This window comes from Otolemur garnettii, unplaced genomic scaffold (genome assembly GCF_000181295.1).
Source record: "Otolemur garnettii isolate 467f Iridium unplaced genomic scaffold, OtoGar3 scaffold00062, whole genome shotgun sequence".
Taxonomy (NCBI): domain Eukaryota; kingdom Metazoa; phylum Chordata; class Mammalia; order Primates; family Galagidae; genus Otolemur; species Otolemur garnettii.
In genome coordinates, this window is record NW_003852457.1 from 8,043,318 (window position 1) to 8,059,839 (window position 16,522).

General features: G+C 35.7%; 1 protein-coding gene across 2 annotated transcripts in view; it reads right to left on the minus strand.

The window, feature by feature from the left end:
- Positions 1-348: 348 nt before the first annotated feature.
- The window catches only part of EFR3A (EFR3 homolog A), a 100,695-nt gene continuing 84,521 nt past the window's right edge, over positions 349-16,522 (minus strand). For both annotated transcript variants that reach the window (XM_003792874.2, XM_023514960.1), the window contains exons 19-23: positions 13,799-13,890; positions 7,838-7,886; positions 6,713-6,816; positions 6,160-6,209; positions 349-3,222 (exon numbers count right to left, since the gene is read on the minus strand). In XM_003792874.2, the coding sequence (XP_003792922.1) occupies positions 3,117-3,222; positions 6,160-6,209; positions 6,713-6,816; positions 7,838-7,886; positions 13,799-13,890 (401 nt within the window). In that variant the 3' untranslated portion in view covers positions 349-3,116. The remainder of the gene's footprint in view (positions 3,223-6,159; positions 6,210-6,712; positions 6,817-7,837; positions 7,887-13,798; positions 13,891-16,522) is intronic.

Below are 16,522 nucleotides of genomic sequence, written 5' to 3' on the forward strand. Positions count from 1 at the left end.
AGATTTGACCAGAGCCCAAGCACCTTATGCTTCACTAATAAAGGTGGTCCCCGAACCCCTCAGGCTGTGATGCTCAGCTATGTAAGAGGCAGAATAAGCAAACCAGGGTGGCATAGGGTACCGGGAGCAGATATTTTTGTTAAAGAGATACTTTGTGTCATTTATGGAGCCAAGAAGAAACACTGAAAATACTAAGGCTGAGGTAGAGATGGCAACCGCACCTTCCCAAGCGCACACCTCGAGTTCACCTAACTGTGCCTTGTTACGGCTAGCATCTGTCGTTCTGTCACGTCCAATACACGTGGGGATGAATCCACTTGGCAACTTGATTTTTACTACAGCTCTTCATTTTTAACTTAAGCAAATACTGAATAAATTAAATAAATGTAATCGCTATTACAAAATTGTACTTATACACAAGTAATTCAATTTTTGTTTTATTGCTTACATATGAATTGCACAGTGAATTTTTACATTTGAGAAAACTTAACTTCATTACATTTAATACATATTTTATCAGCACAAAGAAGACAAATAAGTTCCATTTTCAGACAGGAAGAAGAGAAACATCTTGGGTAGAGGGAAGTTAACTGCTGGTAAAGTGTAATGTTATTCTAAAAGATAATGAGTTCAGAAGTACTAAGGAAGTACGTGTGTGTGTGCACATGTGTATCCCCGTAAACTTCAATAACAATAAAACTCTATATACCAGTCACAGACAACACAAGTCCAGAAGGGACATTTAAATGTTAGCTCTTCAATGTCAAGAAAGAAAGAATATGAGCAACTGTCTATAGCAAAAAGAGAAAGATTAACAATTAAGAGTTTTCTATATCTACAAAAATATAGCAATACAGCAAACTTCAATAAATCCTAAACTTTCAGTATTTAAACCGGCTACAACACAATATGCACACGTAATTCCTGACAGGTCAGCCAGATAAGAGATCCAATTCTCGGGAATCCTTGTCAATAAGACCAGTTCAGTAATCCAGGATATATAGAAGTCTACTGTGATTTAAAAATCAGAAGAAAACCCCCAAACCCAAATCAACAGTTTACAAAGACCACGAGAAAGCTGTGATTAACATTAACGCATTTGCAATGGTTTTCCTTTACATGCAATACATGCATTTTTAAGTTATTGAGAAACAGGAACTTCTGCAGAGCAAAGTTTGTTTCACATGAGTGCAAATGAATATATATCTTCTTTGCTTATACTATTAAATTTTATATATATATATATATCTCCATACAAAAGCACACAGTGTTAATCTATAAAATGACATCCAAGTGGATGATGATGGTTTTTGCATGTCCCCCTGCTTAGATTTTTAAAAATGCACAGTCAAAAATTAATAGCTTTCTTTAGAAATACAGAAGGAAAAAAGGGGAAAAAACAAAAAAACAAAACTTGGCTTATTAACTGGCAAAGCATTTTACCTGATCAAGAGGCAAAGTTCTAGTGGCAGCTGCAATGTGGCCGTTGAGATGTCCAGTGGTGACTTCACCGTCACTTGGAAAAGAAGGTCTTGTTTATCTACATTTAATAAACAGCCTAGGATGTTTTATATCATTTTACAGGTTTAAATGACTAGATTCTTTTTCAAGAAGTAACACTTTGGTTAAAATACTCAAAAATCTTTGAGCATACTTGTTCTGTTATCATGTATTTATTTACTTTCCTGTTTTTACTCAAGGTGCCCAAATAACCACACATGTAAAGTTAAAACCTCCCATTCTCACTGCAACTTTTCAAACAAAAACATAAGCCAAAAACTTGAGCTGCAATTTTTGATATGTATATAGTTTTATGCAAAAAGAAACTGAATTGGAAAAGGTAGAACCATGTGTATAAACAGGTGATTTTATAAAAATGTCCTAAGAGAATTTTATAAGAGTTATAAAGAAAGTTATTCATCTTACCATGGAATGTAATTCACTAAAATGTATGCAAATGTGTGGGCCTGTCAGTGCGTGCACAGAATGAACCTGTGAGTTTGGTAAATGAAATCAAAAGCAGCTTAAATTGTTGAACCTTAGCACGCTTGACTGTGACAACACAGGCACTCTTTTCAAATGTAATACAGCCAATTCAAAACAGAGATGCATAAAAGTTATGATTTAAATTTTACAATCAAAGTCCAATACACGTGGAGAATTTGGAGAATTTGACAACTAGGAGGATCTAAAACAATGCATAAGAGAAAAATGCAAATTAATGTGTTCTTAATGAAAATCAAAACGTACAGACTCCTCACAGGTGAACTAGTAACTGTTTTAAACATCTTTTTCTCCCCTATACTAAATATATATCTCATTTAATTAATGGAGCCACAGTAAAATACTATAATTTCAAAGCACAGCCTGTAAACTAACACATCTTATGATGTAAAAAATATTGCACAGTTCGGTACTCCAAGAGTAAGCTCTATGCCTCTTAAGCAGAATGATCAAACTCTTGGCAGGAAACACAGTATTACAAGAACTAGATGCTTTAAAGTAGGGCAATTTTTAGGGTCATTTTGTAGGAATGCTGTTCAATAGATTTCTTATCACTGTGAACAATGAGGAATGCCTATCACATATGATTACGGTGAATGAAAAGAGGGATGCCTGTCACAACTGACCTATAGGATGGAGACAAAAGCCCCAGGGCAGCTTTGCAGGCCCAGGATTAGGAATATATTTGAAGGTATCAGCTTTTGTAGAAAACCAAAATCTAAAGCAATTCTATCTCTAAGCAACTGTGTACATGTTAAGAAATACAATAGACATTTCAAATATTCTCAATCCTCTGAAGGTTTCCTTTTTTAAAAAAAAATTACAAGTTTCTGAAAAGTTTAAAATACACTGTTTAACAAGGGAATAATATGAGATCAACGTATGTTCAACTTTAAAAGCCAACAGGAACCTCAAAGCAAATTAACATGGCATAAATCTATCTTCAAAAGTACTCTCAATCATATATAGCTCCAAAACTTCTAATACAGTATGCCAAGAATTTGGTTAAAGGTAGGTTCCATCATTATCGGCAAGAAGTATATACCCTGAACACTCAGCTTGGTCTTAATTTTAAGAGTTTAAAATCCAATGCCGAGGTCTTCATGAGCCACTCAATACACGCACAGATCTGGAAACTTCATCTCATAGACTGGAATAGACTGGTACTGGGCATGCCCAGAAGTAATGGTCAGTGTTCCTGATGGACTAGGAGGAGGACTGTGAAAGAAGAACAAGGCATTGTCAACAAGTGCACGTAAAATCTGTTTATTTGAAAGAATATTCTATCTACTGTCTTCAAACATCAAAGTTAAGAATCCTTAATTGCAAAGATCAATGCCATGGAGTTGCTAGCCAGCTGCAAAGCTGAATGGGAAAACAGATCACAGTGGTATCAAGCTGTTTTTAATTCTCAACCAGACATTTTCTTTTTTAAAATATATATATGTGTGTGCATATATATTTATAATGGCATTACACTCTATACACTCTTAGGAGCCACTTTGTTTCATTACCAAAAAAATGATTTCATACATGCAGATATAATCTTTCGGTATTCATAACGGTATTCATTGTGTGGCTATATCACAGTTGGCTTCATTCGGGGACAAGTGCAGGTTTCTTTCCATTGTGCCTATTATCAATAATGCTCATAGTCTACTCTTACACACCCATGATTTTATCCTGACTGAACTGGTTCTGCTCAAACTGTATTTAAAATTTTGACCTTCTTAGTACATAATGTCAGAATACGAATAATTTATATTTTTAACATTTCATTATACCTATTCTCTTCTACTGTTTATAAACACAAGATGCAGTTAATCTTTTGGTTTTTAATCTTTGACAATCTGAAAGTCCAGAGGGAATTCATTTTAAATTTTAATTTTGGGTTAATATTAATGGAAAATATCTTTGTAGTATCCATGTAATGTTTCTTTGAAAATTTAAATTGCCTCAATTGCCTCTAATCCTACTCAGATGTTCTCTCTTATCAATTTGGGAAACTAATTTTTTTGTTGTGTGATACAAATGCTCTTCTTCAATCCATATTTAATTCTCAACTTTTCTTTCCTCTTTTCCTCCCAAATGCTTAAAAAGTCACAAAAAATCAATTGTTTCCACATGAATTCTAGTTTTTGAGTTATGGTGAGAAAAACTTTCCCCAAAACCAAAATTATAAAAAATACTCCTATATAAGTTCCAGAGTTTCGATGTCTTTTAATAAACAAAGAGTTAATTTATCTACTTTGGTCAAAGAAGTAAAGTAGGAATTCTTGCCCTCCAGCCCCAACTGATCTATTAGTCATATGTAAGTTCAACCTGTTGCAGGCACCACACATCTATCAAGCGTTTCCTGCCAGCTGAGGTGAACACCCGGTGCCTCACGCCCCGTGCCTCACGCCCCCTGCCTCCTGCAGCGTTTCCCTGATGGCTCCTGCAGGGGGATTCATTTTAGTCAAAGAATTTGTTTTTATATTTGCCCTTCGCTTCCCTTGTTAAAATATAAAAACAAATTCTTTGACTAAAATGATAGATTAATCTGCAGAGGACTGATGTCTTTATGATATTAACTCCTTATTCAAAAACAAGATATGTTATATTTATTTATGTTTAAACAAATATTCTTAAGTATATTAAAAAGAGATTTACAGTTGCACATACTTCATGTAAGTCTTACAAAGTTCTCTGAGTTTATTAGTATTGTGTCATGGTTAAGAGTACTTTCATTTTAATGAATTAGTAAATGTATAAGTGTTAACATCATATGCATATAACTGTCTTCAATTATTAATCTATTCAGTTGGTTTCCTTATATTTTCCTGAAATATTAATCTATTTGTGGTAACCACAAAGTTATGTTAGTGTGACCAAAAGTAGCACAGTGATCCCTACCAAAAATCCTTTTAAAAACGTTGTTTACGGATTCAGATTCTGACTTTGCCACTCACCAGCTGTATGACCTTCAACAAGTTACTTTAGTTCTTTCTCTAAACCTTGGTACCTTCACTTGGAAAATAAAAAAAATGGCATCTACCTACCTTTCAGGGCTGTGGGGAAGCTTAGCAAAAATTACAGATATAAACCATATAGCATAAGACCAAGTACACAGCAGACACTGAGTGTTACAACTAATAGACATCAAAGAGATAAATGCCCACACCCAGCAATTTTCTCTCAATCCTAGATCTGGCACATACTGCATATTTTAGTCTGATTCTGTTTGGAAATTTTGTGAACGAGTGATTCTCAAGCTAGAGAGGGTGCTAAGAATGGAGGGAGCACCTCTACAAAGGGGTGACACTGACAGAAATGTGCCTTGCATATGAAAGCAAAAAAGGGCTGAAATAAAACCGCAAGGAGACTAGAACATTTTTCTGTCTCCTCCATTTATAAGATAAAGGGGTTGAGGCAAAACAGAATTAATCAAGTTAAAAATATAAAAGATACAGCTGATGTAGAAAAAAATCTCAGAAACATATAGTACATTTATGAATCCTCTACAGACCACCATTCGCTGGAGCCCATTTCTATAATGAAATCAACATAAGACCATGTGGTTCTTTCTTTAAACAGAACCTAGAATTTGCCTATCCCTCCTTTATGTGCTGCATTACCTAAAAACAGACACAGAATAATCAAAGTGTGTTGCACGCCTTGTTTTAAAGTGTAATAATTCACAACAGGACTCAAATGGCCATGATGTAGGAAAGCTAAAGGAATCTTCAATAATTCAACTGAGCCATCGCATAGGTAGATTCATTACTGTCCTGAAAGGAACTAGGAGGCTGAACCATATTAAAATGCAGTCTTTAAAGGTCAAAACAGCTAAATCAATTTCCTGGTTTTAAACATAACATTAGAATGTCACCCAGATGCCCTTATGGGATCATTAGAATGTTATGTTATGATGCCCTTATGGGATCATTAGAAAGAAATAAATGATCTAAAAAAGGAAGGTAGAATAAAACTAGAAGACAACTATGTCAGACATACAGAATAACTACTGAGATACAGCATCACATACACAACCTTGCACTTATCCCGAAAGAAAAGCACAATTACTTAAACCTGATTAGCCACAAATGTCCAGGAGTCTAATAGTTTCAATTTGTTTCTGGTGCGTTATTGCTGTTGTAGTAACAAAACACTTACTGTATGGTGAGTTCCAGTATTTGAGCAAGTCTATCATGAAGCAAATTTGCCTGCAAAAAAGAAAAAATGTTAAGAAAGGATTAGGTTCTAAATACCCATATGAAATAATACAAATGTAATTTAGAGGACAAAATGTAAGTGTAACTATTAAGCTGATGAACTATCAAGTATAGAAGGCTTCAACATTTTGGTTTAATCTCTCTCACCTCCTGGAATTTAATGTAAGCCTTCTCTAATTTCCTAGACTCACTGCTAAAACCAAAGTGACAAACACATAAAATATCCACAGCAAAATGAACAAAAAACACTGCAAAAAATAAAAAAGTATCAATGCAAAATTAATGTTTAGTTTGGAATCTGTCATTTCTATCAGCTTAGATCACATAAAGAAATTATTTAGGCTTCAAAGCTACCCCTTCAGCATTAATGGTCTCTAATAATTTCCTTCTATTCTGTAGAGCTATCTAGAACCAGGAACTTACTAATCAATTACCAAGGAAGTTTTTACAAAACCACATTCCTCCTCATCCACCTTTACCACTATTTGACTCACTTTTGATTCACACTGTGCTGCTATTTCTTCAAAAGGTGCTTTCTGAAATTTCTCTATCACAAGACGCCTCTTTTCCTTTTCTTGCTCTTCCATTCCACTCGCATCTATATAAATGTTTGAAAAGTTTAATCAGCAGCAATACAGAATTTCACAGAATCCTATTAATAACCATAACAGTTAGTCATGTGTCAACGAAAACTAAGGGCAATTGACAAGGCTACTTTTAAAAGGAAAAAAAAAAGCAAAAGGCATAATGATACCCTTGAAATGTCTCAAGGTTAAAAAGCACACATACAAAAAATTAAAAACATAAGGCTTTAAAACTACACAGCACAGGACCCTCTTTAATAGTACTTTTCTATCTTACCAAAAAAGGCAGGAGAATGGTAACTTCCTATAGGTTGAACTACATGCAGGTCCTTCCTGAAGGATGATTCTTTTCATGAATAACTATGTCCTTGCACATACGTGGTACTAAATAAAATATTTGCTAAACTGAATCTTGAGAATAAATAGAATAATTGAAATACAGATGGGGCCATTTGGAACCATATCATCTTATCCTTTCCCATTTATTTATCATAATCTGAAAGGGGATTTTCTTTTGTTTAAGATGATGCTTCTTCCAGCCAAAGAAACTAATAAAGTGAGATAGTAAATTAATATATGTCTATTTTTCTGATACCACTGATATAACTATCTGTTTAAGAATATGGCTATTATAAATCAATACAATTTTAAAAGCCTAAGCAATGGAGGTAACTAAATGATATATTTATATAGAAACCAATAGGGGTTTATTTTGTATTTTTTAATTGTTTTATTAAATCATAGCTGTGTGCATTAGTACATTTATGGGATACAGTGTGCTGATTTGATATGCAATGTGGAATGCTTACATCTCACCGATTAACATAATCGTCTCCTTGCTTACTTATTTGTTGTGACAAAAACATTCATACTCTGGGAGGAAGGGCGGGGCTCTAACTTAATGTGCATAATGCAGTGATACATTTCTATACTTTTCTTTGTGTTTTTGCCATGCCACTTCTACTTATTCTGGTATCTAAAATAAAATACCAATAAAAATGAGTCAGGAGTGCTAACAAGTGCAAAGTATCTCACCAATTGCTTTCTTCAATGCTTCAAACGTGATTTCTTCAGTGTTACTAACCTAGAGAAAAGTAATTTAAAGTAAAAAAAGAAAAAGTTAAGAAAAGGTCATTATAAATAATACCTTCATCTAGTTTTAAGTCAGTTATATAAGAGCTTTTACAAATTCGTTTTCTGTTTTGCACTGGCTTGAGTTGTGATTAGACCTTACAATATCAAACAATCTCTGCTTTTCCATTGATTCTAACAAGGCCTACTGCAGTGGTTTCCTGAAAGAAGTCTCCAGGTTGGCATTAAACTGGCAGAATCAGCATCCATTAGGTAATAAAGCCATCCCTGAATGACAGACCTCTCAGTCTCTAGTAATATGATGTGCAACAAGATCTGAGTCCCAGGGACTACACTGTGCAATGTAAGTAAACAATGCCTGGGACAGTCAAGGCTGAGATTATATACAAATACATTTATTTAAAATTTCAAGTTAATGTGAGGGTACAAACAACCAGGTCAAACTATTTGATTTTGTAAGTAAAGCCCCTCTTGTGGTTATGTCCTGCACTCAAAAAGTGTGCCAAACACCCCTCCCGCGCCCATTAGGTGGGAGCACCCACCCTCGTCACACAGTTTTTACCTGCGTGATAAATGAGATGTACTTATATCCTCCGTAATTTTGGTACCACATACAGTTTACAAATTTTAAAAAATAAGATTTTAAGTAGTTCAGAAGAATCACCATTTTGGAAGGGCTCAATGAGTACAGTTAATTAACGTCTTAAAATAACCCTAGATCTTCTAAGGTCAACTGTCAATTTTTATTCTCCAAACATACCCCATAACTTAAGGCTCTCAAATCGCTCTCTTCCTTTAAGATATGTAAAAGGTATGAAATGAACTGCTTTGTAGTAAATAATACTTTTTGCTTGTGGCATCAGCACATTTTCAGGACAAATAATATATCCAGTTACTATAGTATCTCTGAATAAAAATTAAGAATGAGTACTTGCCTGCAACTCTGGTCATCCCTAATTTTAGCTCCTGAGCTTCTTTTGCTAAGCCTAAGGCAGCAAGACTAACGAAAGCCAAAGGCGTCACGCTTTGCACCTTAGCTTCTCTGTAATACAAAGGCTTTAGCTGGAAGTCAAGCAGCAAGAGTTCCACTACCTCGGTTTTTCTACTGAGGGTTCATATTTCTAGTTGAAGTCAGATTAAACTTGGGAATCTTCGGTTGCTTTGTTCTAGATATGTGGAGCAGATATACAAGATTAGGCTCTGGCTGGTCAGTTATTTGAACCTAGAAGCAATGTAGTACTTCAATGAAAAAAAAGACCCTGCTGTTATTCTTAGAATTGGCTAAGAGGGGTAGACTTTTGAGAAACAACTACAGTGCACAGTGTGCGAGAATGAACACAGAAGGTAGAAAGCCAGTGTTCCTGTTACATATAATTTTTACTTGTTACCTGTTCAACCCTGGGTAACTAAAAAGTTAAAGTACCTTACCCTACTTGCTCTTCTTCTCTATTTGTTCGTTCTTTATTTTTTGTTTTTAAAAATTGTTTTAATTCACAGACATTCTTGTTTCCAGCAATGTCATCTGTTTATACCAAAACTGATTCCCTGATTTTAAAAGAAGGCTGAATTTGTCCATAAAAGCATTCAAATCTCATTATTTCTGATCAGGAAGAATACACATGAAGTATATTTTAGCTACATAGAACAAGATAAAGCCCGAAGACTACACTACACAGTAAGAGATCTGTTTAAAAAATGGAGAGATGATAATTAGTTGATTAGCCATTCTACACTGTATACATACGTTAAAACACCATGCTGTACGTCATAAGCACATACAATTTTTACTTGCCCATTAAAAATTTTAGTATGCTAAAATCATTATTTCTAAAGGTTTATTTTTAAAGTAAGATTGTATTTGTTCTTTTTTTAACTCGGATAATCATGATACAGAATCCTAGCAACAAGAACCTCTAGGTCATTCTGCCGGGCTCTACTTTTCCCTCATCTTCTTTCTCTGATTGCCTGTAAGTCCTCTGCTGGTGCTAGCTCGTGTCCTCAGGAATAGCGGCCTCCTGCCCTCCCTCCCTCCAGCCGGGTGCTGTGGCTTAGAGCCTAGTTACACGGCTCCAGGACCACTACACAACCTGCTAACTGGCCACCACCTCCGATCTCTTCTTTGCATTTAGCCTCATCACACCTCAGGGATTCCCCTTATGAAGACGTAACTCAGATGGGGACACTCCCTAATTTCTACCACTTTACATACAAAGCCCTGGTAATAAAGCCTTCTAAAATTTGATTCCAATCTTTCCTACTCTTCCCTTTTGTGAATCTTTTTCTTAAAAAAAAAAAAATACCCATTGCTTTATACTAGCATTGAATGAGTCACATTTTTACACAATATGGCTGCTACCTAGAAGTTACGTGCTTTATCTGGTGTTCTACCAAACCGCAGCCTGTTCCGGTTATGTGGGAGTTATGGGGAAATGGTGCAAACCACCCTGGAAGGCTCTCAACATCCTTTTACTATTTGCGGCTTTGCTTTATGCATGATTATGACTCTAACTGGACTACAGAACACATTTAGGCCTGCTTCAAATCTGCTATTCATCTTTTCTGGTCAGATAGCTGTTCTGTCTGATGTCAGTTAGTGGACAGCAGGTTGTGACTAATACAGATGGGATGCTAACACAGACACAGGTTTTTATAGTTGTATTTGATAGAGAGGTAGGAGTACATATGTATAAAGCAAAGATCTTTTACTTGTTCTAGAATAAACAATCCTTTGCAGACAACTAGTGACTTAATTTTGTACGAAGTTTAATAGGTACTCAAAATTACACCCCTAAATAATTAAGCACTTAACTATACCTTTTAAAAAGAAGAATCATGTGGTGATTTCAGGTTTTACTCTTATCTGTCATGCTTACCTAAAAGATCAAAGATCATGCCTACCGTGCTTTACTCAATTAGTCAAGCGGAGGATTACCTCCAGAGGCAGGGATGCCTCTATTCTATTTAGTCATTTATCTTCTTGAATACCTTGATTTAATTTAGGTACCTTTACATACAGGGTGCGTATGTGTGTCTATGTGTGTGTAGATATGAACGTGACCCTTGAATAACACAGACTGGTACTGGATACAACTACACTCAAATCTTCTTCCTTTTCTGCCACCTGAGACAGCAAGGCCAACCCTCCCTTGTCTCTTCCTCAGCCTTCTCAGCGTGAAGATGACAAGAAAGATGACTTTTATAATGATCCACTTCCACTTAATAAACAGTAAGTAGATTTTCCCTTTTTCGTGATTTTCTTAATAAAATTTTAAGTTAAAGAATATAGTTTAGGGCGGCGCCTGTGGCTCAGTGAGTAGGGCGCCGGCCCCATATACCAAGGATGATGGGTTCAAACCCAGCTCTGGCCTAACTGCAACAAGGCGGGTGCCTGTAGTCTCAGCCACTTGGGAGGCTGAGGCAAGAGAATCGCCTAAGCCCAAGGACTTGGAGGTTGCTGTGAGCTGTGACTTCACAGCACTCTTCTGAGGGTAAGTGAAACTGTCTCAAAAAAAAAAAAAGAATATAGTTTATAATATATGGCATACAAAAATATGTTAATTGAATATTTATGTTATAGGTAAGGCTTCTGGTCATAGCAGGCTATCAGTAAAGTTTGGGTCAAGTTTGAGTCAAGTTATATGCAGATTTTTGAATGTCTGAGGGAGTGGGTGGGCAGTGCTCCTAAGCCCTGTGCTGTTCAAGGGTCAACTGAACACACATATATATGTCTTTTTATACAGGATAATTTTTAGAAAACATTCACTAAGTGATTCTTGGTGGGCTCAGGTTTGAATTTCAGAACTGACAGACCTCAGGTGGGCCAGGTACTTCCATAGATAACAGGTAACAATTTGAGTTTATCTAGGTTGAAATAGAAGTTTGTTATGGCTCCATCCAAACAATCTTTTGACTTTCTCTCTCTCTGTTAAAATTATATACTTTAAAAGCAAATATATTGGAGAAAAATCTAGGATTATGCATATACATTTTAAATGAACTTTAATAACATAAAAATTTTTTTGAGCAATTTTTCTTATCTAATTCATTGTAAGCAAATGGTTTGATATTTTTGTGATATCGTTAATTGGTGAATACCTAACTGATATGACTTGCTCTTTTCACGCTATGAAATTAGTTTTAGCCTAGTAGGTAATGTTATTCTGGTACTTGAACAAACATTTCTAATACACAAAAACAGATTCAAATAAATGTGATACTAAACTACTTAACTTTTCAGGTGTTCAGTGGGAGGCATATCTGACTTAGGACATACAGTACAAGGAAAAAAATAGGATCTTTAAAAAGTTAACAAATATATTAATGGGCTTTTAATGTAAAATTTATGTTAAGAATCTTTCTCCTATAGTAAGTCTTTGCTCAATTGTTTTTTTCAGTTCATTTTATCAAAAATAGGCTGATTCTTTTTAATAGTTTCAAGTGCAATATATGTATTTGGGGAAGAAATAAAAACAGCTAACAAAAGGAGAATTGAAAAATATCAGTCAATAGCATACATTCTTGACCAAAGTATAAACCAAGGCTTTGGATGAATTTCTTCCTTTAAAAGGTAACAGCAAATTCACCATTATTAAATAATTAGTTCTTACATAATTATTTCTTATAGAATTAGTAAGATACTCTCTCTCTCTCTCTTTTTTTTTTTTTTTTTCAGTTTTTGGCTGGTACCAGGTTTGAACCCACCACCTCTGGTATATGGGGCCGGTGCCCTACTCATTGAGCCACAGGCACTGCCCACATACTCTCTCTTTACTAGTAAGAAGTTTATAAATTAAAATAGATTTGAAGGAAGATCATCTTCTTGATTAAAGAAAGATGATTTTTATTAAGCCTTATATTGGTTAAGGCACTTTAAACCAGCCTGAATATCCCATGTTTCCAAAGAGCTCTAACTGCCTCTTTAACTACTTTTGATGCTCTATTGGTAATGAAACTGATTAATTCTATATAATGGGGGGTTAATGGCATAGAAAATACAAGTTAGTTGGCTGTACACTGGCCACTAAATAGTTTTAATACCCAAAGACAAATTGATAGAGACTGGAGGTGGGAGGAGAAAGAAGGCTGAGAAAGCATAAACTTAGACAACTTCCTTTTCCCTATGCTTGTTCCTTTAATTATTTATATGGTACCAGGGAGAAATAATAGAGCACCTAACATGGCAACAACAGCAAACCACAAGTGGCTGACTTGATGTGCTGCTATCTCATCATTTTTACTTGACTATCAAAAAGTTCTTTGATGATTTGTGTGGAAAAGTTCTAGAGAATACAAGCCACGTTTTCTTCCTATTACTCAGGAGGGTACACTCTTGTGCTCTAATGAAACAGGAGGACAGCATTAAATCCATGACGTTTCAGATAAGCTGCGGTCCTTACAGAGTACACAGTTCACTGATACAGCTTAAGTTATATCCAGTTCATTACATTTACTATTCAAAATGATACAAAATTTTTCTTTAATAGGTGAAGTTTTGAAGCTTGTAAGCACCTGATTTCACCCAAGGGTGTATAATTCCATTCTTCCTATAATTTATGTTTCGTGAATTTTAAAAAATAAACAGAATCTAGAAGTCCTCTGAGACATGACAAGCCTTGTGTAACTATTTCTTAACAACAACAACAAAAAATCTCAGTTATGTTTCCTAATTCTTTTAACATGACATATAATTTAAGTTTTTATCTTTATAAACAGCTAAAATGAGTTGAGTAAAACAAATTATAAATAAATTCAAGGTTAAGTTACATTAATTTCTACCAATAATTAACTTGGATTTAAGGATAATTTAACGTTAAATTTTCTCTTGCTTGAAAAGTGTGGAAGGCAAAAAATTATTTTAAATGCTATCTCAAGCTAGCACTCTACCGTAAACTCTCAGCAGCTTACCACGTCATCCGAAGGAGCGCTGTTGGACAGAATATCCACCTGAATGGACACAGTGTCCACAATACTTTTTCTTCTAGAAAGTCGATCTTCATCTGAAATAAAAATTGTTTCCCCCATTATTTAGTAGAAGTGTTACGTTGCTCTTCATTTATAAACTCTACTTATTTTGGATTTCAAAAAATTTTAGAAAATTCAGACAGTTCGCCTTTTTTGCTCTTTCTAAATATATGGATAAAGCAGTATCTTCTCAGACTCGGAAACTTCACAAAGCAGATTAAAAAATAAAACTGACAGGGCAAACTGAAATAAAGTCATCAGTTTCTTACTTTTCAAAAAGGAGCATTTAGAACATCAACGTCAGTAACCATTATCTAATAATTTAATAAAAGACAGACGTTCGTAACACAAAGGATACATAATCTAAGTTGAATATATTCAGCCTACCTGAAGACTTATAATATTGCCCTTATATCACTAAGATTTCCACTACCAGTGAAAGGTATTACTTAACTCTCGTTCTAGGAGGGTAGGTTTGGGAACCAACATCCGAAAAGTGTCTAGAGTGTATTGAATTTTGTAGTTTGAAAGAGTTTTTACTCCTTCAATTAGTTTCTCCTTTTCCACCATCTTCCCAAAGGCATTTACTCTTTACTCCCACCAAATCTCCAAAGGCATTTACTCTTTTGCGTTATAATTTGGTCAACTGTCCAGAAAGACTTTCTCTTTGCCTCAGTGGTCTAACTAATTTACTTTCCTGCCTTTTTTTGCAAACTTGTTTGCATAGTCTGAACCAGTGTCTCTGATTTTTCACTACAGACTCTTCTGAACCACTGCAGTTATAATAACCAATCTTCTGACAACATTCTTTCATAAAACTTTACTGTCTTCCAAATCACTAAATTCAATAAGTACTCCTATCTCATTTTCTGCTTAACCACTTCACAGAAATTCAAATTTGTTGATTACAATGTACTTCCATACCTTCCTTTCTGCTTCTACTTTTCTACTTTAGCATTCGATATTCAACAAATCTACTAAGTGATTAGAGATGATGTTAGGTGTAAGGGGACAGTCTGCTGAACACACAGGCCACATCCTCGGGAAGCTTACAGTCTAACGGGGAAGACAAAACAAACAGAACTACACAAACAGCACAGTATGATGGAGAAAGTACAGGGTGCTGTGAAAACATCTAATAAACGCGGTTGCATCAGAAAAGAGGAAAATACATTTGTGCATTTCAATACATAGAATTAGAAGCTTATTCAGCCTTTGCAGAGCTGAGTGAGTTAAGGGTGGTGAGCCGTAAGACGCAGAAATGGGTCATTCTCAGGAAACTTCTAAAAGCTTCAAGTCTGCTGTCTGCCCATTTGGATATCTGTGTCACTTTTTGAAGGATAATAGTTTCTCCTCTTCCACTTTAAAAATTCTGTGGGAGGACTTCTCATTTTAAGTCTCTAAGGCGTCTGAAGAAGAGGATTCTGGAAAACACAGTTCTTGATTTTTCCTCTCTGATACAGAAAGAATTTGGAAAGGGGGACAATGATGCCAAGCTGGCTTCTGTTCTTCCCCCATCCTGGTCCTCCAGGTCTTCCAGAGATTCCTCAGGTACCACTGCGGCCAGAACACTTGTGGGACTGACCGGGAGCAGTATTCCACCACCTCATTTTCTTTTCTGAGCTCAAGTTTAACATTTCTAATTACCAATTAATCAATTTTATCGGACATGTTCTAAATTCACTTCCAACATCTCCAATAAACCACACTTATCTCCACACTGCCCTGTTTATTTTTGAGAGTGCCAACATTCAAAACTTTCATCTTTCCTTATCTACCTAGGGTAGCTTTCAAACTGGTCTTCCTAATGTTTTCCCCTTCTATAATGCCAGTAGTTGTTTCTAAAATAAATCATTTTCAGTCCTAATTATAATTAAGTGAAAACAGCCCACTGATTAACACAGAACTTCCCAAAGTTTTTCACAGCATTGCACATATAAAATTATAAACCACATATAGCACACAAAGATGAATGGAAGATGGTACCCCCACTGCAGGCTCCGATTGCCCCAGAACAATATTCAGATATACATGTAATATTCCCCCAACAGTGGGGGAAGCTCAGGTCTAGATCTCAGCAGAACATTACCTGGCAATACTCCCATCTTTCTAATCCCATTTTTGGCCCACTGTGATTTTATTTTGCTGAAAAGGTAAATGAAGAACTAAAACAAATCATTAACAAACTGGTTCCTCTCTTACTGACTTAACTACACTCTGCCCCAAGGTAGCCTTTCACAATAGCAATTAATGCTGTTCAGTCAAGGAGGGGCTCTGTAACTAGTCCCAGCCAATAAAATATGATCAATGCTCCAGAGAAGAGCAGCTCCTTCAACTTGGACTTCAGACTATGGCTGATGTGGAATTATACAAAGTTAGTGTCAGCAATTAATAAATCTTTACTCTTTTAAACCACTAAAAAACTGGGATTGTTACTATTATATAACCTACCTAGGTCTTTTTAACCTTGACACTATGGACATTTTGGGCTGGACAATTCTTGTGGGAAGTCGGCCCATGCATTGGTAAATGTGTAGCAGCTTTCCTGGCTTCCTCACTGCTACTCACTAGAAGGCCTAGCCCATCTCCCAGTGTCCCCCCCAGCAGGCCTAGCCCATCTCCCAGTGTCCCCCCCAGCAGGCCTAGCCCATCTCCCAGGGTCCCCCC